The sequence below is a fragment of the Grosmannia clavigera genome (genome assembly GCF_000143105.1).
Source record: "Grosmannia clavigera kw1407 unplaced genomic scaffold GCSC_179, whole genome shotgun sequence".
NCBI lineage: Eukaryota > Fungi > Ascomycota > Sordariomycetes > Ophiostomatales > Ophiostomataceae > Leptographium > Leptographium clavigerum.
Window position 1 is genome coordinate 837,015 of NW_014040759.1, and position 21,022 is coordinate 858,036.

Sequence of the window (21,022 nt, forward strand, 5' to 3'; positions counted from 1 at the left end):
GACGGAAATGTCTGCCAGCATGAAATAGTCCCCACAAGGGGCACACATGCGGCAGGCGGGAACGCCAAGTGTGCAAGTGTGGCCCTCTTTGGTCTCACGACAAAGGACAGGAAGGGCGCTAGACTCTAGTACGTGCAGCGAGGCGCAGTCGGATGTGTGCGTTGCTCTGGCGGTCTGGCATTGTGGTCTGTGATCACAAGCACACTCGGAGTGGGGAGGGTAGAGGCTCGGGTGTATAGAATATTGGCAGTGTTGCATTTTCTCTGACCGGTTATCTGGCTCTTGGGTGTGAGAGTCATTTTATGCACTGGCCTTGCTAGTCGTTATCCGAATCATCCGTTCCTTACCCTTAGAGTTAACTGTGTGGTCACGGTGCTGCCCCATGTGCTGCCTAAAAACAAAAAAAAAAAAAAAAAAAAAAAAGGAAAGAAAACGCTTCGCCAGCACGTCAATAGTCAGGGCAAGACAGACGGAGTACTGCTATGACTTTTCCTCATATACTGTCTGCCTAGGCGAAACACAGCGGGTTTGCATCGCAACGACCCGCTAGAAATCAGAAGTTGACGCTGTTGTAAACTATGCAGGCGAAAAGAGTTTTAAGAGGCTGACACATTGTTGGCTTGGTGCCTAGCTAAAATTTTGTGAGATGTAACGAGTCGTAGGATGGGCTCCAATAACACTCAGCTTGCTCTTCATCTTAAATGGGATCGGCAACCTCCACTAAAGCACTTTGGGCATGTCCCTTGGAGGACAAATCAAACCCGTTTGTTCTCTGGGTCTGCGCGCTAGGCACACAGAACTTAGTTGACGATAATATTTCGCGCTCATACTGGTGTGTTGGATAGATGAAGGATCGTTGCCCATCCTCTTTTTACCCATCCTGGTCCTCCTTTCGAGAAGGCCGTGCTTTTTTATACGGGAGTACAGAGTAAGATAAGATACGTTCAAGAAACAGGGGCCTCCCCTTAGGAAATTGGCTGTGCACTTTCCCGTGCTTACATAATACATTTATGGAGACTTGCCCCGAGCGGGTTATGCAGACGTCATAGTTACGTCGTTGTGAGCCTATTTGCAGGGAGAATACGGCCGCAGGGACATGACCAATCAGAGAGGCAGCAGTGTAGATCATCAATCTACGCATTTGCACGCGTACGCTCGTAGGCTTGGCTGGAGGAGGCAGCTGATGCGATGTATTTTATTTTCGTATTTCGAGTTCGGTATGAGGCGGCGGCGAAGGCGCCCGCTCGTACTCGTATTGCAGAATGGCGAAAGAATGCCGCCGTGCATTGTCTTGCATTGCTTTGGTTGGAAAAGAAGCGATACGCTCGCTGAAGCTGCCGAAACAGGCCGACAAGAAGATGGCAAAAAAGCAATAGGACGGGGCTATGACTGAGTCAGAGTCACAGGGACTGACCGTGCCGGCGATCTCCAGAAAGAAGAAGAAAACCAGGATGGACGATCTGCCAAGTCAGACACGCCAAAAAAGATCAATAGGCAAGACACATTGACGCTGATGCTATGCAGCGCTTGGACTGTGGATAGACACGGAATAACCCCCCTTGAGACCTCGTACGAGCAGGGCCTGCGTACGAGTGAGGCTCACTCGCGTATTCGTAAGATACGGAGTAGGTGTACGAGCACTCCGTACGTCGTATGGATTTGATGAGTCGTATCGGTGCTTGGAGATTCTTCATTGTCGCCGTGGGTCGCCAAAGCACGTTTTCCAGGGCGCCACACTAAGAGCACCCACCAATACGACGAGGTGTCCTTGCAGCGACCTGTTCATGCCTAACCCATTCATACCTGCCTGATACAACCCTCACTATTGTCCAGTGCTTATTTTAGCACGGTAGCCTATTTGCACTCTGGCCTCCACCAGGCGCCTGGGGCTGTCCCGATACCGTATGAATCCGCAGGTGTTCTCGGGCCCTGATCTGTCATATGGCCGGCAGCTCTGGGGGGTCTTGAGAGCTGAGTTGGGCAAAAGGGAGCGGGCATGGCGTTGTGGTACTGTGGTACTGTGGCATTGGGGCATCGTGGCATCGTGGCATCGTGGCATCGTGGCATCGTGGTGTGGTTGTCGTACCGGCTTTGCTGAGCGCTGCAGTTCGCCTCCACCAGAGTGCGCCGGAAGGCCATGCCGTCCACGCTGCAGGGAACTCGGTATGGGACCGGTCAGGCGGTCTGTGGAGGAGGGGCGCCTAGGGAAAGCGATGAGAAGGGGGCAGAGGGAGGCCGACGACGATGATAAGAACAGCCGGTTTGCTGACCTAACCCAAACAGAGATCTCCTGGGACTACGACGATGTAGTAACGGGCGCAACAGCGGAATCGGCCATTACGGCGGGGGAAGGCGCCACGGAGTTACCTGCCTTGCAGACGGGAATGCAAGGAAAGACCCCGATGTCGTCGCCTTGCACTTTCTCCCAGTCTGCCTACTAGTATGTGTATTTGCGCATTGCCGTGTGCACATAGTAATAGTCCTAGTCGCAGTCGTAGTGGCTGTCTCGTTTCCCCACTCCTCGCTGGCAACTTCCCTCGGCTTTTTCCTCTCATTTTTCCTCATTTTTCCCAGTTTTCTTTTTTTTTCTATCATTTTTTTTTTCGCATGCCGCGTACTGTCCAATTATTTCGCCTTTTCATTCCCTTTTCGTCTGGTCTTCTTTCGCCTCTCGGGCACCGGATAAAGGGCAGACAAAAAAAATAGACTCTCCATGGCTGCTCCCGTACGTAGCTCTCGCCTATGGCCGACTCATGTTGGCGATAAAACGTTCCCGCGCCTACGGAGTAAAAGCTGCGGCAGAAATGGGAAAAAAACTTGCTTGGTGGCCGAGCGACCCCACCTATAATCCTTGCCGGCCAGTGGCGTCACCCTGTCTCTCCTACTATGTTTTGTCGGTCACCTGTCCCAAATCTGTGGATCAATTTACCGCATGTAAATTACAGCCCGTCGTGCCTGGGAATTGCCGCAGCTGAGCGCCCCGAGTGTCGCATGCTGTGTCGCAGGCAGGGCAAAAGGTCCCAACTAGAGGTCACATACCGTCGGGCTTCCCTGTACTACAATGTACGGAGTAAGCATATGTCTCTGGCTACGAGCAGGCCGGCTCTCGCCTGCAACCTCCGGCCTGGAACGCACTAACCCGATCGGGGCAGGCTAGCCTTCACTCCACCGCCTACCGTCACTCTGAGGCTTTCAGTGCTTTGCCATTGGCCTCGCTGCCTTTTTCGTCTTCTTGTCACTCTCCATAAAATATTGGACGGCCAAACGCTATCGGCACCACCGTCCTTCATAGTACGCCGTCCCAGGACCCATGCGACCCATTTGACCATTTCAAACCGTTCGACCCCATTCTGACACTTCGAGAAGAGGCAGCTGCTTTGTGTCTGCTCTCCACCCCGGTCCAACAACCCCTGCGCCAATGGTGTTTCGTTGCCAAAACGTTGTGTCCTCCCGCCTCGTGAGGCGTTCCGCAGCTGCGTGCAAACAGTCTCACGAGAATCATCTCAAGCTTGACACTGGCCCTCCCTCTCCCCCCCGGACCCCGAACCAACAGGACCCGCGCGTTTCGAACACACACTCGAAACACTTGCCTTGATACAGCAAGCACAACATAATACCTTGATCGCTCAACGCCGATCCGCCGTCCAGGAAACGATCGACTGCGTCTGCAAATAGAGAACGCTCGCCTTGCCAATACGGGCAAGCATCGACAAGAGAACATTCAATCTGCTTCTCCGATCCATATTTCTCGGCCCTCTTTTCTCCTGGTACAGACGGGTCCCCCACCTGCGACCCCTTTTTGACGCTATACCAGCCGGGTTGCCTCTGCGATTAATCACGGAAACACTCGTCGCCTTTTTTATCCTTCTCGTCCGCTCCTGCTGGCCCCCCAGACGTCGTCCGTCGAGAGCCAGTTCTTTCGACCCTCTGTTCTTGAATAGTCGGCTTGCCAACAAACTCATATCCTGCTCTGCACCGTCACATCAGCTTCCTCAACCCACCTTCCATACCGAGCAATATCCACAGACCGTCCGATACCCTTGCAGCTTCTCCAACAACCGAAATACATATAACAGCAAAGAACCGTTCCGTCTGCTTGTTGCACATTGCCCTGCTGCCCGAACAGTCACCGTTGTGCCCTACTGTCCCAGTCTCCTCCTTCGCTGCCCCTTTTTTCTTTTTACTACTGTCTCTCGTTTTTTTCCTTCTGTCCATCTCTTTGCAAAAACCGGCTACCTCTCGTGTTTTATTCAACAGCTCCACTCCCGTCGTCATCCTCGTGTGAGTCGTGGCAAAATAACAGCTCTTACGCTGCCACACAACGGAGTCTCTGTTACCTATTTGTCAACGATATACGCCACATTTTCGCCTTTCTTCAAAAGAAATCTTGTCCAGCTACGGCTTCGACCGCTCGTTTTCTATCCTCTCCCCCACCACCTTTGCGCATCATCGATCGATCGCTGTCCCTCGTTCTTACATTAACCACCACCCACAACAAGTCCTAACGCTGAGGGAATGGACGAAGAACGGACACGGAAGTCGGAAGAGCAGCCCCAACCACGGATACAAGGTCAAGAGGCAGAGACGCCATCACACCACGAACGAACCGCAGACCTGGCCGACTCGTCTCACTCTGACGACCGGCAAGACGCCATTATGCAGTCGCCTATACCGACCAGGCCTAAGCTTCCGAGCCGGAAAAGTAGCGGGACAATTATTATTTCGAGAGACTCGGAAGAAGCTCTCCATCCCGTTGATTCAAGGACGGATTACGAAGATGTGACAGCTATGAGTCCACGGCGAACTAGCCAGGATCTAGAAGAGATGGGTCGCCAGACACGAGATGAAGTCCGAAAGTGAGTAGTTATGATGTCATAGCCTGGGGCTCGCCAGGAGCAAACAGTTGAACTGACTGTTGCCAGACATGCCAAGATGCTGCAGGACTCCCTCCTCCTAATCTTCCACAGAATCCAGGCCGTCAAAGAAGAACATGACAAACTGGACAGCAACAACAAGTTTCTGCAGAAGTACATTGGTGATCTCATGAGCACGAGCAAGATCACAGCTTCCGGTAGCAGCCGGGCGAAGAAGTGACGCTCCCCTGTTTGAGTGGAGAAGACGTCCGGAGTCGCGGATCACGATTACAAGAATGACGACAACAATGGACCTAGTCGAACGAGGCTTTACCGACCGGCTAGGACGAGTGCTCATGCATACCATGACCAGCCTCGGTAGTGATATACCGCGGGCTTGGACGGCAACAGCAAAAACCACAACTATTGAAACAAGTGGGACTAAATCGGCTCGCCATACCCACCCACTATCAACGAAACACCAACTATATATTACGTCTCGCTTTCTGGCTTATCAGCTCTTCCAACTATTCGAACTCGTTCTTTTGCACTTTTGGGTGAATTTCCTTCCTCCGATCCTGGCGCTTCAGCAAGGTTCTGTTTTTCGATTCCCTTACCGGCGAGGTGTTTGGGCAGCATTTTCTGCATTGGTATAAGGCCTGTCATTCTACAAAATGACTTATTGTGCACATGACAACTTTGTACACACTGCACCCTTTAGAGTATTGGCTTTTCTTTTTTTTTTCGTTATCTTTTCTTTCTCACGAGCCATAATCTCCTGTGGTATCAATGGAGGTATTGGCAAGAAGTTTATGGTAAAAAAAAACGAATCTTGGAAGATACATAAGGGGGTTTAGATTGGGGGTACGTGCAGTCAGCGTACCTTGTGTTTATGGCAGATTGCCACTCAGTTGTGATGAACTGAGTCCATGTTTGAGTGGGCCGCTCTTGGTACCAGGTTCCGAAATATAGTATCATTTGCAAAAGATAAAAAGTATCACATACAGCATGCATGTCCCAAAAAGAGGCCTATTTCATGTACAGTATCTTGAGTCGCAAATACGATACAGGCGGTGTGAAGTACAGGTTTTTTTTAGGCGCGTAGAAGCTTAGTGTGCGGCTGGGCATTGCAAAGTATCTCATTTTGTTGTTGTCATAGTGCCATGTCATCAAACGGAGACAGCCGCACCATAGCTTGAGGAAGAGGGGAAGACACAACCTCGCTGACTAGCTATCCGTACGGAGCGTTGGAGTGGCAAACTGTACGACAATGACGTCACTTTCCATCTAAGAGGCGACTCATCTGTGAAAACGTGATTGCGATGCCCGGCTCTACCGCTAAGCGCGGGCGGGGCTGAAACGGTGGAAACATGTGCAAGAAGGTTCTGTCTTCTCAGGAACCTTGTATAGGGGCGCGGTTTTGCTTTTTGGCACTTTCGATCTACATTTTTCTACTTTGCTATCTCGCTTTGGGATTGGGTCTTGCATCAGACACGGGTTTTTTTTCATGCAGCTTCTCGATTAACCCTGTCTGCCGGTACAGTTTTTATAAGTAGCAGTTGTTTTAGGTCAGTTCCAAGTCTTAGTAGCGAGACTAGAAGCGTTTACTGTTGGCAGAGCCGGTGGGCGGTAAGGGTATTGCTTTTTTCCGTATACACTAAGTGGTTGTAACTTGCACGAACTTGCTTTTTCTCTACATTGTAGGTTTCTAGCGCAGCACCGATTAAAGTGGAGGCGGACTAGGAGACATGGACGCGTCAGATATCTGGCGGTGATCTATATGTAATGCGCCGAAGCGTGAAAACGCTTTCTGGGGCTATGTGGATTGGCGGAGAAACTCCTGCATGGTATACGGATGCCCGAACTCTGTTTTTAAGGTTGGTTCGCCATCAAGATTCGGCGCCGAGGTTGTAGGTCGGGATATGTATATGCATTGGTTTTATTTGCAGGGCGGAGAGCTTTTGGGAGGATCACCGCATACCCTGGTTGAACTGCCTCGGGATTGACAATTGCTTGTGGGTTTCCTCCTGTTACTCACCAGGCTTGTAGTTGACATAATGTAGTATTGTGTAAGAAAGAGCAGTTTGACTGGAGTCTTCGGAGCGAGAGGGGCATCGTCTTACTGGTAGCTTCAAAGTTGTAGTTGTTAAGCGGGTGTGTCTTACCTGTCTCACAGAAGTTGGCCAGGCTCGTACGTTTTTCCTGCACGGCCCAGCCTGTCTCTCCATCTCTGTGCCGAAAGCAGATGTTTGGCCGGTTCTACCAACGATACGTAGGCAACCCCAAAACACGTAGACGGCTAAGCGGGAGAGCCTGGTCTCGTACGAGATATGTAGGGAACTGCGTCTGAGGGGTACGCGCACGCCACTTTGCCTACAAACCTACGTGGTTGCATGAGCTGCTACGTATTTCGGCTTCAACATCGTCTAATTAAGCCGCCTTGTGCATGCGAGCACCTGGCCCGCGGCACTCATCTGATCTCGGATACGCAACCGAGCCGATTTGCTACATAATAATGTACAAGTGAGTCGACGAACTGATCGTGGGGAGATCGGTGCTCCAGTGGATGCAGCTTCTCCAAGATACGAGATACAAAATACTGGGGTTGTGGGGGAACGAGTCCCTGTCTGGCTGCAAGCTCTGCCTGCAGTTGATGCAGGCAGGGTCGTATTCGCCCACAATATCCGTCTGTTCTCTTCCGGCCCGGTGCCAACGGCCTCCAAACTGTCCGCATTTCGATGCCTTCTCTTGTCCGTGACGCGGTAGACGGTCTGTAGCGCAGCAACATGTTGTTCTTCGACTCGTGCTGTTCTTGTTGCGAGAGTGACATGGGCACCTACTGAACCGTGCAACGAGTGGGGGTTGGACGTTCTTTTGCTGAACTCTGTCGAGCCAGGACGACTCTATCGCTGCAACCTGTTGAACAGTCTGTTTTCAGGCAGTGGTATGTCGCATTGATCCCTATATTCACTGGAACATTCAACAATCCACGCTTATCCACTACGATCCAACACTTCGGCTGTTAGCTGCTCTTGGAGTCCCTCTGAACGAAGGCAAGGCTGGGTTTGAAAACCGGAGGATGGAAGAAGATCTTCTTCATGTTGCACTAAGATCCCATATATTTTGTCAATTTTTGACGAGTCACTTTGGATCGGGCTCTTGTTGCATTGAGCATGGTCCTAGTGCTGGCGTATGCCCTCCAAAAGCGACTGCGACCATTTTGTATGTTATTGCTACATGATCTATGTCAATACAACGAAAGTAGTTGTGCCCTCGTCGCACTTCATTCTTAGCGAATTGCGTGCTTCTGACCAAGAGCCTCAATCGCCCGACACCTGATTCCGATATGATCTTGAGCCACCAAATGCATTATTAACTTATCGGGAGATGTTACTGTCGACTAACGATATCCAACTGTCTATCGTTCGGATCCGAAGCCGCTCTGATAACCGCAGATAGCAGAGATCGGTGGCTGCCGGACTTACTGTTTGGCCCCACTTCCTCAACGAGGCAGTTCTTGCCGGACGTTTTGGGCGTTTATCTCTCGCACTGCTGGACGGAGATCTCTGGTTTTTTGTTGTGATGCTTCCCGGTAAGAGACGATCGACATGATGGCGGTCAGAGTGTCTTCGTCGTTTCTGCTGCTGCTGTTCGGCCTCGTGGCTGCCGTAGTCGTCCAGCTTGCACGACAGAGACAGAAACGAGCAAGCCGATACCGGCCGGCCAAAGGTGTTCTGGCTCCGACTGCAGCACATGGCGATGTGAAGCAAGCGGTCTCATCGCCGCCGACATGGCCACCGCCGATCAGCCCGGCCGACTTGGACTGGGAGGGTTCCGATCCTCGGCCGTTTCGGCCGTTCAAGCCGGTCTACCACATTACCATGGCCCTGCAGTCGTCCGTGCCGGAGGACCTGATCGTGCTGGACCGCAACTACCGGGATCGCATCGATATCCGCCGTGCCGTCATCGTCGCTCATCCGAAGACGGTCATGGGCATCATCCCGTCGCCAGACTCGCCGTCGGACCCGAGCCCCAAGGCCAAGGCGGCCGTCGACGAGCTGTACGAGTATTTGATGGGCTCGTACCTGCCGGCACGCTATCCATCTGTGTTTGTCTTGCAAAAGCAGCAGCAGCAGCAGCAGCAGCAGCAGTCTGCCCATCTGCACAACCGCATCACTGGCGCCACGTTTCCCTGCACCGCGCCTGCCGACCCGCTCGAGGCTTTCCGCATCCTGGCCGAGACGGTCGAAGACGACTTTTTCCTGCTGCAGGAAGAGAATGGCATCACGCCTGTGCCGGCCGAAGAGGTAGCGGCGCTGCCGTCTGCCTATCCGCCAACGAGCCACCGGTTGACGGCCTTTCTCTGCTGCTTTGCGTCCGGCTTCGACCCGTCATCCAAGCTGGGTCTGCTGCTACGCGACATCCACACGCCTGTGCCGTCGTATGACAAGATCGGACCCAGCATGGAGCGGTTCTTCTCCCGGATTCAGGTGGGAAAGAACGTCAAGCGTCTCAACGTAGGTTACTCTGTCCATAAGGCTCTGCAGATAGATGACCCGGAAATCTGACGTGTCGCAGTGGTCCGTCCAGACGCACAGTGATTTGTTTATCCCCAAGGGAAACCATATTGTCGAGGGCGACGTCTTTACGGAGGACGAAGAGATAGACATCACAAAGGTGGGCGACCGGAAGATGTCCCACGATCGAAACTGCACACTGACGAACTTGGTAGTCCCATATGCGTGTCGAATGCCAGACGGTCACGCGGCTTCCAAAGACCGGCATCGTCCTCTTCTCCTTCAAGACATATCTCTTCCCTATCGCTGAGATCAAGGCTGAGGGCTTAGGTCCTGGCCTGGCCGACGCTATCCAAGGCCTCAAGCAGGGCAATGCGCCTGGCATGTGGGTGTACAAGGGTGCCGTGCGCTGGGGCAAGGGCGTGTGCGATTATCTACGGTCATGAGAGGGGATGTCTCTGTTGTGGTGATATATTCTCTTTCTTTCTTCTTTTTGGTTTCACTTGTACAGTTCGTCTCATCATCTCTTTGGTTTTCCTGCCGCCACTCAGGATGAGATACGCGAGCAATAGAATGCGGTCTGTCATTTTCGGTGCCTTTCCAGCCATTCATGTGCTATTCAGTCGATGCTGTTGTTGTCTTCATGGAGTAGTTCGGATCTGGATCTCCAATGACGTCAAGGCAGCTGAGCAGGCCTTCGTGGTTGTAGACATGGTCGCCTGTTGTCTTCCATCAGTCTCGCTTGTTTGTCTTGCGGAGAATCTTGCTAACAAGGTACATACTCAGCAACAGTTGCGACGTGTGGTCCTTACTCTGGAGCACGTAGGAGCAGTCGCAAGTCATCTCGGTCGTGTCGGGGTCAATCGTGCACTGGCTGCAAGGCGCGCAGTAGCTGTTCGATCGGTCAGTGTTTCAATCAGAAAGAATGGCCGGACGGCTTGAGGATTCAGCGGTCACACACCCCATATTCCAGCGTGACACGGATTTTGAGCGCCACGTCAGCTGCTCTGTCGACTTGTTGTAGCCGATGCACTGGCCCAGATCGAGAATCGTATGCTGCGTCTCGGCGTCCGTCGAGATGGCGCTGCCGTCTAGAGTGCACGTGGCCTCGACCCGGCAGTAGCCAAAGTAGGCAATGTCGGTGCAGGACTCTGCAAACGAGATCGCCCGGCCGTACAGAGCGCGAGCTTCCACCGCAGCCGGAGCAGCATGGGCGAGACGGACAGAAGAGGAAAGCAGGGCAACGGCGGCCAGTCGAACTGCCGTGCGGCAAATAGGGATGGAATACATCCTGTCTGGGCGTCCTTTTCGGCTGGTGTTTGCTGTGTCGTCTCTTTCCCGTCAAGATGTGCTTTTTGCAGTGCAACTTACGCTGGGATGAAATCTTCTGTAATCGGCAGCTTCTGAATGGGTGTTACTGTGGACGAAGGCTGCGAAGAAAAGCGAAGGTGGATGATGGACTATCAGGCCGGACGTCTGGTATTTATTCTTTCTTCTGTCTCCCCTGCAGAACGGTCTGCAAGGTACACATGGTGGCAGCGAAGTAAGACGCCCAAAAACAGTCCGATTTCTTCTGGGCCAAAGAAACCACGGCACAGAGACGAGACAATCGGGACTATGAGACAGAGGTGGGGGTGGAGATGGCCCCCAAAAATAACGAAAGAGTGAAATAAAGAAAATAAATGGAACGTCGGAGGAGGTGTTGGGGAAGATCCATTTTCGCCTGCCCAACCAGCCTGGTCCGACAACGACTCGTTTCATTTCCAGCCCGCCACCACAGAAAGATGAGTGGCACGGCATCCGGCCTCTTCATATTGGAGGTCGCACGTCGCATGCTTCCGACGCGTTTCACTCGCTCACTCCTACACTTTACTCTATTCCGTGTTCGCCGATTTTGTCTGTGCCTTGTATCGCTGATTCTTTGTTTAAACCAGCTCTCACGACAATAGACGTCGTGCCTGGGAGTCCCCTGAAGATTTCGAAAATTTCAGCACTTGGGCCAGAAAAATGATCGTTGGTATATGAGCATCTCTGGCCACGCGTTCCCTGCAAGCCTCTTGTCTGCAGTGGCATGCATGACAAGCTGTTTCGAACCATGGTTGGCCAGACAGACTGGTAGCTGTGTAACATGGCTATGATCCCCGGCAGGTCCCACGAGCTAAACAAAACACCAGTCTCCCTCCCCCCTGTCACCTACTGCTGCTCGCTGGCCAAGCAGTGGTCATATCGTGGCTATGTGGCCAGGACAGCTGCATCACTGGCCGCTCTAGTTCTGAATTGCAGCCTGCTGCGCTTACCTGCATGGTGGCTTTCATGTCTGTCCCAGCCATCTCGGAATTGTGGTGGCAAATTGACGTATTCAGCAATATCCAGCTTCACTCCAGCTGGTCAGGCGGCCAAACCATGTGTTATCTTCCCAGCTGCTCTATCCAGTAGAATGTCCCATCCAATATTGTGCAGTTTCAGCTTCCCGGCCGAAATACGAGGACGCGCCAGCGATCATGTTGTTGACAGTGTCACAGAGAACGGCATGTTCCGTTGGCACTGGCTCTATCCTTTCTCTAGAGGTAATCTGTACGTGCGGAAACTGCCCTGATGGCTACGTTTTGTCCGTGTTGAGCTTTGACATCAGCATGGAGCCCTGGATTGAATAGAGTCGCAGATAAAGCTTCAATGTTAAGCTGCTCGATTTTTATGATTAGTCATCATCATATCGACGAGCGATGTGGCCGAGATTCGCTGTCACGTGCGTCCGCTTTTTCTCCCTCGCGCAGGAAGCAACTGCCCAGCCGGAGACGCTGTGACAGACTGATTGGCCTGCCGCAGGATCTCCACTCGCCAAGGATGTGACCACTGACAGACCACATTTCGCGGCCACGCGAAACCCCATCCGACCAAAGTGTGAAGCGTCCCATCCCACCACCACATCCAACATTTGTACGGCTGCGCCAAGCGTTCACAGGCAGACAGCTGCCTCCATCCGGGGGCCGAATTCTTTTTTGGGACTGTATTGTGATTTCGACATTTCGGGTGCCCTCCCTCGTTGTTTGCGAATCGCGAAGCCCACACTAGCTATCGACCCAACAACAGCTCCATCTGCCTTTATTTTGTTTTTTTTTCTTTGTCTCCGCTCTGCGGGAGCACAGGCAGAGTCACCAGACAGTCGACCTGCACCCCAGCCTCACCAATTTCCCGTCCCCATTCGGTTCTTCTGCCGCCTTCCGACGAACGACCCCCCCTCCCCCTCTCCCTCGCCATCGCAGTCTGTGTCCGAAGAGCTGCTTCCGCGACAAGTTTTCGTCTCTGCTTGATCGGCAAAAGCTGTGCACTCATCAGCTGGCATAGGCGCGCTACCGCAAGGGCGAACGGGATAGGGATCAGGGGAAGCAGAATACCACAAACGGTCAGGCGCAAACGCACGCAGAAAGGCAACCTCTGCGCCAAGCATCTCTGCAACGGTCGCCTCGACCTGCCCTTCGTTTGCCCGTTCCTGTCTGTTTGCGCGACCCAACAAGACAATCGTCGGCTCGGTCTCTTCGCTCATAAAGCCTGTGGTCAATATCCTATATTTCTCACCTGTCGTCTACCACGGCATTGTTCAACCTCTCTATTGTCGTACACAGCACGTAGCCGCCTCAGCTACCCTTTGTGTATCCGCCCAGACCAACAAAGCCGGCTGGGTTTCTGAGATTCGATAATTAGCAGATTATCTTTATTTCCCCTTTCCCCCTTTCTCTCGTTCTCTGCTCCCCATCCGCCGCTGCTATTTTCGATTCCGCCGTGCTGGTGTGGGCTCTTGAGACCACTTGAAAGGAAACATCGCGGCGCATCGGCACCAATATCGCAAACATGGCGACACCCCGTAAGTTGTGATGCGGGGAGGACAAAGAGGGGATGGCGTTGGGGAAACCCGGTTGGCGCAGGCGGGGCCGCTGTGGAGGGGCCTAGACTGCGGGTGTGAGCCACAGGCTGTCATCATGGAAGCTGACCATCTCACAGTATCGGACGAGGAGGAGCAGCGGTATACGCACCTCATCGATGCCATCCTCGAGACAGCCGATCTTCTGACGGTGACGCGGAAGAAGGTGCGGAAGGGTCTGGAGAAGGCGCTGGGGGGAAAAGACCTGAGTGAGCAAAAGGTGAGTGGTGTCTGTCCTGCTGCCTTGTTTCGGTTGTATGATGTCTGACCATGTCCGATGTTTGTGTAGGAGGCAATCAAGGCACTGATCGAGGCGCGCTTCGATGCTATCAACTCCCAGTCGCTGTCGACGCCGCCGCTGCACAACGTGAGCCCGATCGATGACGAGTTGGGCAGCGTGACGCCGTCGAAGCGGCGCCACCCTACGGAGAGCGATAACGAGCACGACGACGCGTCCAGCCGGGCGGCGACGGAGGAGATCAACGTGGCACTCGACGAGATGCCAGCCAAGAAGAAGCACAAGCGATCGTCGTTGTCGATCGAGGACGCGGACGCGCGGCTGGCAGCGGAGCTGCAGGCACAGGAGAACCGGCTGGCACGGGGCCGGACGACACGCGGTGGCAGTAGTGTGGTGAAGCCGCGTAAGAAGCCACCGTCAAAGAAGAAGAGTGCGCCCAAAGTTAAGACTGCTGGTGGCGATGGTAGTGACGCCGATAGCGATGGCAGCGGCGAGGTGAAGGAGAACCGTAAGACGGGTGGGTTCCAGAAGCCGTTCAACCTCAGCGACCAGCTGAGCGAGCTGGTTGGTTCTTCGCAGGTGAGTTTCTTCCATTGCTCTGTTCGTACATGCTGCCATGTGCAAACTCGGTCTGATCAGACACAGCTCTCTCGTCTGCAGGTGGTCAAGAAGCTCTGGGTGTACATCAAGGCCCACGACCTGCAGGATCCGCTGGACAAGCGGCAGATCCGTTGCGACGACAAGATGCAGGCGGTGTTCCAGCAGCAGCGGGTGGGAATGTTCCAGATGAATAAGCTCCTGGGCAGTCACCTGTATCCGGTGGAGGAGGAGGAGTAGCGGGACTCAGCATGGGACACGGGGTAATACGTGATACGGATTGGATTCCCGCTTTACTTATGGTCAGAATGGAACAGGGAAAAGGAGCTGGTGACGGACGGCGTTTCGACGGGATGATGCTTTTCATGCGAATGTTCATCTGGGTTACTATTTCTACTGGCATGGATACATTTATGCGCACGACATAGGTCACTTGTGATTTAGTAGACGACATGCCAAAGTGACTCGAAATGGGTCAGAATGAATCAAGATGCAGAGCGGAATGGTCCAATCACAGACGTCGGTTGCAGCTCAGCCGCGCGCCGAAAATTGTCGAGCGGTTGGGGCGGTGTGGAATTGCCAGCAGCGGTCACCGGGCAACAAGGCTGAGGGCCGCTGCCGGATGACACATATGGGGAGTGGGTCGTATTATTTGTCAGCCTTTTGTCGGTAGGTTTGCCCCTCGTGAACTGGTCCGTGCGCGAGGACTTGTGCGGCTGTCCGTTGTGGGAAACGGCCTTGTCAGAAAAACTTCGTCTGTAAATTTTTCTGCACGCAAGCTGTTTTCTTTCAGAACGTGCCAGCCGGTTTCTGAACATCGCCCTTTTGCCACGAAACGTGCGTTTGTGTACAGATTCGACTACCTTTGATCGACCAAAGTGCGTGCCGCAAACGTACAGTGTTCTCCGTCTACGATCGACCAACGTGCAGATCGCGGGAAGACTACGTGAGAACGACAAACTGGTGGCAAACGAGTCCAAGGAGACGCGGCGGATCTGTGCAACGAGCGATGGCTTCGACAGGAGGGGGAAACGCAGCGGCAGGCGGTAACGGAGGCGAGGGCAGTTCAGGCCCGAGAGCAAGAGGCGAGGGCAACCGAGGAGACCGACAGCGAGGTGGGCGAGGCGGGCGAGGACGGGGTCGTGGTGGCAATGGTGGAGGCAGTGGTGAGAATCGGGGAGGTGGTGAGAGTCGGGGAGGTGGTGAGAGTCGGGGAGGTGGTGAGAACCGGAGACGAGGAGGACGACGTGGAGGACACAACAACGGCCATGCAGCAGCAACAGAAGAATCAGTAACAGCAACAGCATCAGCAGCAGGAAGCAGAGGCAAGGATGCGCGTCTGCTGGCACCAGAGACGGAGACAGACGGCGAGGAGGCGGAGGTGTGTTTCATCTGCGCCAACCCGGTGATCCACCAGTCGATTGCGCCGTGCAATCACGTGACGTGCCACATCTGCGCGCTGCGGATGCGGGCGCTGTACCGAAACAAGGACTGTCCGCACTGCCGGACGGCGGCACCGTATGTGATCTTCACGGACGACGTGACGAAGCGGTACGAGGAGTACGGAGCGGGCGACATCACGACGACGGACGAGACGAGCGGGATTCGGTACAGCAACGAAGACATTGTGGGCGACACGGTGTTGCTGTTGCGATACAACTGTCCGGACGAGGCGTGTGATTATGCCGGATTCGGGTGGCCGGACCTGCATCGCCACGTGCGGGAGGTGCACCACAAGAAGATGTGTGACCTGTGCACGCGCAACAAGAAGGTGTTCACGCACGAGCACGAGCTGTTCACGGACAAGGGCCTGGACCGGCACATGCGGAACGGCGATGACCGGCCAGGAGCAGTGGACCAGACCGGGTTCAAGGGGCACCCGCTGTGTGGCTTCTGTGGCGAGCGGTTTTACGATGACGACAAGCTGTACGAGCACTGCCGCAACAAGCACGAGCGGTGTTTTATCTGCGACCGGCGCGATGCTCGGCAGCCGCACTACTACCGCAACTACGACGCGCTGGAAGAACATTTCCGGCGTGACCACTACCTCTGCATCGACCGCGAGTGCATGGACAAGAAGTTTGTCGTCTTCGAGTCCGAGATGGATCTCAAGGCGCACCAGCTGGAGGAGCACGGCAACACGCTGAGCAAGGACGTGCGGCGGGACGTGCAGGTGGTCAGCCTGTCGGACTTTGACTACCGGCCGGCGTACCAGAACAACGGGGGACGGGGTGGCGAGAGGGGAGGCGGAGGACGGAATCACGATGGCCGAAGCGGACGGGGACGCGATCCCAACGCAGAACTGCCGCTAGCCGTGGGGCCTCCACAGTCGATGCGCCGAGACGAGATTGCTTACCAGCGGCAGCGGCAGCTGGAGGTGCAGTCGGCGCAGACGGTGACGACGAGGACGTTTGGAAGCCGGTTGACACCAAGTGGAGGTGGCGGAGGTGGTGGAGGTGGTGGAAGTGGTGGAGGATCCTCTTCATCCAGGCCATCTCGACCGAAAGCATCGACACCAGATCCTTTAGCAGACCCGCTACAAGGTCTCAGTCCAGCCGAGGTGGCCAGCCTGACGCCACAGGAGCGAGCACGCCGCGTACGTCACGGCGCCGTGTTGGAGCGGGCGGCCAACCTGCTGGCCAACGATGCCGGCAAGGTGCAGTCGTTCCGGGCGGAGCTGGCGGCGTTTCGCAGTGGTGCCGCCACGGCTGCACAGCTGGTAGACGGTCTGGCCGGCCTTCTGGCAGACACGACGAGCCCGACGGCCCTGGGCAGCCTGGTGCGTGAGGTTGCCGACCTGTACGAGGAACCGGGGCGAGCCGACGCGCTGCGACAGGCATGGCAGAACCGGCGGGCTGTGACGGCAGCGACAGGAGCCAGCAGCAGCAGCGTCCAGCCGGTCGACGACTACCCGTCGCTGCCAGGCCTCGGCGGCATGCACGGGGCGACGACATCGACGAGCGGCTGGGCCGGCGCGGCAGCAGTATCGCCATCCATCCGAATACCGGCATCGTCGGGTGGTGGACAGCACTCGACGCGGGTGCTGCGACTGAAGCACAGCACGCGGCCCGGCGCAGCAGCAGTGGCAGCTGCTGCGGCAACAGCACCGTCGACCGGTCCGGCTGGCCGTATCGTGCCGGGTGCTACTTGGACGGTCCCGTCGTCTGGACGTCAGGCCAGCGCCGGCACCACTAGCAACAGCAGCAGTCGGCCGTCGGCATCGCCAGCACCAGCCTCGTCGGCCGCGTTTCCGGCACTGCCGTCCACCAAGAAGGCAAACAGCACTCCAACGCTCTCGTGGCTCGGCGCGTCGGGTTCTTCGTCGACAGCAGCACCGGCAGCGTCCTCCTCGACTGCTGCCCGTATCGGCGGCAGCAGCAGCAGCAGCTCCAGCAGCCGACCCCACCAGCGGCCGCCCGGCGAGGACGCGTTTCCGGCTCTGCCGGCTGCGCCGAAACCGCTGACGACCATCTTTGGGTACGGACGAGGCGCCGTGCGGCGTGACGTCGGCGGCCGCGACACCGGCTTCTCCTGGGGCGACGGCGAGACAGCAGGCGGTGCTGGTGGTGGCGACGTGGCCGCCGAGGCAGACGATGATGTCGGTGGTGGCAGCGGTAACGGAAAGGGCAAGAAGAAGGGCCGGCAGGGAAAGAAGGTGCTGGTGTCGTGGGGATGAGACGCAAGCGATGAGGCAGAAAGAGAATCAAACAGACTGGCATTTCTTCGGTGTTTTGCAGTTTCCGGCATAGAGAGGGAGCGGTAAAATAGAGAGCTGGGTAGGAGGCTTCGTTGTGAGCGTTGCTGTGCTGCTCGTTGAGAATAGGTGTGTAGCTCCCATGAGACAGATGGGAGTAGGTCACGGCAAATGCATTGCAGTCCGCAATGCTTACTAAGCAATGAAGGACATTTCAGTCTCGTAAGCTCAATCTGGTGGATGACATCGTTTCACAGACTCCAATGGTGCTGGTTCCTATATTGCCCTTGACGGATACAGTCAAAACGGCCATATGCATCTAAGCGGAAATATGCATACGTGCATACCTCACCTTCGATACGTCCCGTCTATGGTGTAGTCCTTTTTGGGTCCACGCACCGCATACCGTACGCGCCAGTCCCGCAGGTTGACGGCTACAAAGGCAAAGTCGTAGCGCACGTCGTAGTAGTCGTCGATGCAGAGGTGGCCGGCGGTGGCGCGCCAGGGCTCTGTCTCCGTGGCGGTCGGCCCCCCAAACGACAGCTCGTGGAAGAGGTAGTCGGCGCGCTGAGCATCATCCGTGCGCACGAACCAGACGCTGAGCCGGTCTGTCGCCGGGTTGTAGCGCCACACGTACCGTCTGGTCGCCCGGAACGAGAGGCCCGACGTGGCCGTAAAGGTGCCGTCCTCGACGTAGAGATACTCGTCCATCTCCTCGCTTGGTTCCTCGTCTTTTTGTTCCTCGCCTTCGGCTCGCTTTCGTCCATCCTCCGTCGTCGCCCGCAACCGAAACTCGGCCGTGCCGACAAACCGGCCGCTCGGATGGCTCGGCAGCGCACTGACCAGATCGCGCTCCAGCCGCCAGCAGCCCAAAAGACTGCGGAAGACGGCTCGCGCTACAAACTGCGCCTGTGTCAGGCCGCCCCGTACCACTGTTGCCGTGTGTCGTCGTGAGAGCGCCGCCTCTCTGCTGCTGCCGTCATCGCCTTCCACGACGTAGTGTGCCGGCGTCACGATCACAGGACAGTCCTCGCCGACATCCCCGTCTTCGTCTTCGTCCTCCTGCCGCTCGAGGCCCAGCGCCTCGCCAAAGACGCCCATCAGATACATGTAGTCGCCCATGGGAAACTGCGAGGCCCGCGCATCGTTGCGCAGTGCCAGCGTGCGCTTGATCGATCCGTCCGCTGCCAGCGCCTCGCCAAGAGCCGGCCAGCCCGTAGACGTGTCGGGATACCAAGGCCTGCCGTCCGACGGCATCTCTGTCGCCGCTGCATCGGCGTCTGCGTCGCTCACCAGCAGCGCCGTCGCCACCCGTGCCTGCATCTCCATCACACCCCAGTACGGCGACCGGTAGAAGCCGACAAAGGCAAGGCCGGCCACGTCAGGGTGGCAGCAGCCGTGAAAGGCTAACGCCACAGGCTCGCGGCTGCTGGTCGCGTCAAACGACAGGGCCGTCTTGACCTCGTCGGGCAGAAAGGACAACGACGTGGCCGGCGAGAAGCCGGTGGCCAGGACCACCACCGCAACCGGAAACTTCTCTTCGCTCTGGCTCTCCTCCTGTCCGCCCGCTCCACCTTCTGACGAGCTGATCACTGCCGTCGTCCCATCCAAAGACGCCAGCCGGCCGCGGGATACCGAGATCCGGCCTGCTCGCACATGCTCCAGGTACGTGTCGCTGACGCCAAGGTATGGCGGGCTGTCGAGCAGGTCGTCGCCACGCATCGCCACGGCCGCGCCGTACTCGCTCTGGTCCGTGCCGAGGATGTTCTGGAAAAGTCTGTGAACCATGCGTGCCGTCTCTACCGGGATGTGGCCCTGCGTGTTGACGAGTGGCCGGGGACGTTTGCGGACGTTGTAGGAGTTGAGGTCAAAGGGGAGGAAGGGCGGGTTAACAATATTGGGCTAGAGAGAGTAAGTAAATCAGCGCCGTTAAGACAAACGAGCGAAGCGAGGAAAACAAAACAAAAAAAACAGGGCACGCACAATAGGCGACGTGTACAGTGGAAAGATCCAAGACGGCCGCTGGATCAGATGCTGAACCGAGTAGGACGAGGCAGCCTGTGGAAGGCTGTTTGGACCGGGCGAATGGGCCGCTGATGAGAGATGGTTGGCAATCGTGCCGGCGATCTCGACGCCCGAGAACTGGCCCCCCACGACGAGAATGGTGCTGGGAGAGGACGGAGATGCTGTAGGCTCTGCAGACACTGTAGACGCTCTGGAAACCGCAGCGTCTCTGCCGAACAGCGTCGCCAGGCTGCGGTATTCGCTGCTGTGTACCACCGGCACCGTCGCGTCTTCAGCTCGGATGCCTGCTGGCATCGCCGGCGCCCCGAAGAAGCCGCTGGCCACGATGAGGTAGTCAAACGTGCTGCTTCTCTCAGCGTCGCTCCCGTCACCGCCGTCCTCCTCTCTCGTCCACACCTGCCACCGGCCGGCCGTCCGCTCTGTTCGCACCACCCGCCAGCCCAGCCTCACGTCCGCGTCCTCACGGCTGCCCAGGTATCGGTCGTGGTAGCGCTGCAGGTACTGGCCGACCTGCCAGGCTCGCGGAAACTCGGCCGCCTCGTCCTCCCAGGCCAGGTCGCTGAACTGCACCGTGCTGCGGCTCTGGTTTGCCAGCATCTGCGGATGCACCAGCCCGCCAGCGTCTGCCGTGCTGCTCGGCCACAGCCCGCCCACCCGCTGTTGCGGCTCAAACACCGTCACCCGGAATCGACCGCGAGCACGTGGGTCGTGGAGGAGCGTCTTGGCCGCTACCAGGCCCGAAGGACCCGCGCCTGGAGTGTCGTCAGAGATGGGCTTCTGGGATTGTCCGCTGTGCAGTCGTGGAAGAATACCTACCGACGATGCAGACCGTCTTCTTGGCCATCGTTTGAGAGTGCCAAGATATATTCCGTTTAGGCTGTTCTGTGTCGTCGTCGTCACCGAGACCAAAGATCCTTGCGCATGCCGCTGGCCTCGTCCGTCTTGCTTTGCCCTTTCTCTCTTGCGGGGAACGAAGCTCTAACCAAATCGATTCCCCACCAAAGAACGTTGCGCCAATCGATAGCACTGTATGGCTCTGCGAGTACACTGAAAGCGGGGCATATACAGTGAGCTGCCAGCAGGCTGGAGGTAGCCTCCCCGCTTCTATGCATTATGAAGTGCCCGCAAATCAACCGTCAATCCCGTAGAAATGTGCGCAATCCAAACAATAATCTTGGC

The 21,022-nt window shown here is 56.1% G+C and overlaps 6 protein-coding genes across 6 annotated transcripts; 4 read left to right on the top strand and 2 right to left on the bottom strand.

Moving 5' to 3' along the window:
• Nucleotides 1-4,515: 4,515 nt before the first annotated feature.
• Nucleotides 4,516-5,094, top strand: CMQ_95 (bzip transcription factor; the record flags this gene model as incomplete). Its single annotated transcript, XM_014314034.1, has 2 exons — nucleotides 4,516-4,856; nucleotides 4,923-5,094. 2 exons carry the CDS (start codon nucleotides 4,516-4,518, stop codon nucleotides 5,092-5,094), a joined length of 513 nt encoding a protein of 170 aa, XP_014169509.1.
• A 3,370-nt stretch (nucleotides 5,095-8,464) lies between these two features.
• CMQ_13 (uncharacterized protein) lies at nucleotides 8,465-9,816 on the top strand (the record flags this gene model as incomplete). Its single annotated transcript, XM_014313952.1, has 4 exons — nucleotides 8,465-8,959; nucleotides 9,074-9,370; nucleotides 9,432-9,530; nucleotides 9,586-9,816. The coding sequence occupies 4 exons, from the start codon at nucleotides 8,465-8,467 to the stop codon at nucleotides 9,814-9,816; spliced, it is 1,122 nt and encodes a 373-aa protein (XP_014169427.1).
• A 169-nt stretch (nucleotides 9,817-9,985) lies between these two features.
• Nucleotides 9,986-10,660, bottom strand: CMQ_291 (uncharacterized protein; the record flags this gene model as incomplete). Its single annotated transcript, XM_014313913.1, has 3 exons — nucleotides 9,986-10,089; nucleotides 10,153-10,262; nucleotides 10,332-10,660. 3 exons carry the CDS (start codon nucleotides 10,658-10,660, stop codon nucleotides 9,986-9,988), a joined length of 543 nt encoding a protein of 180 aa, XP_014169388.1.
• Nucleotides 10,661-13,219: 2,559 nt separating this feature from the next.
• On the top strand, nucleotides 13,220-14,364 carry CMQ_127 (swib mdm2 domain containing protein; the record flags this gene model as incomplete). The annotated part of the gene is made up of 4 exons (XM_014313749.1): nucleotides 13,220-13,232; nucleotides 13,370-13,509; nucleotides 13,579-14,106; nucleotides 14,188-14,364. 4 exons carry the CDS (start codon nucleotides 13,220-13,222, stop codon nucleotides 14,362-14,364), a joined length of 858 nt encoding a protein of 285 aa, XP_014169224.1.
• A 250-nt stretch (nucleotides 14,365-14,614) lies between these two features.
• Nucleotides 14,615-17,800, top strand: CMQ_315 (c2h2 finger domain containing protein; the record flags this gene model as incomplete). The annotated part of the gene is made up of 3 exons (XM_014313937.1): nucleotides 14,615-14,762; nucleotides 14,978-15,170; nucleotides 15,448-17,800. The coding sequence occupies 3 exons, from the start codon at nucleotides 14,615-14,617 to the stop codon at nucleotides 17,798-17,800; spliced, it is 2,694 nt and encodes an 897-aa protein (XP_014169412.1).
• Nucleotides 17,801-18,166: 366 nt separating this feature from the next.
• Nucleotides 18,167-20,687, bottom strand: CMQ_159 (pyridine nucleotide-disulfide oxidoreductase; the record flags this gene model as incomplete). Its single annotated transcript, XM_014313781.1, has 3 exons — nucleotides 18,167-19,720; nucleotides 19,802-20,595; nucleotides 20,660-20,687. The coding sequence occupies 3 exons, from the start codon at nucleotides 20,685-20,687 to the stop codon at nucleotides 18,167-18,169; spliced, it is 2,376 nt and encodes a 791-aa protein (XP_014169256.1).
• Between the last annotated feature and the right edge of the window lie 335 nt (nucleotides 20,688-21,022).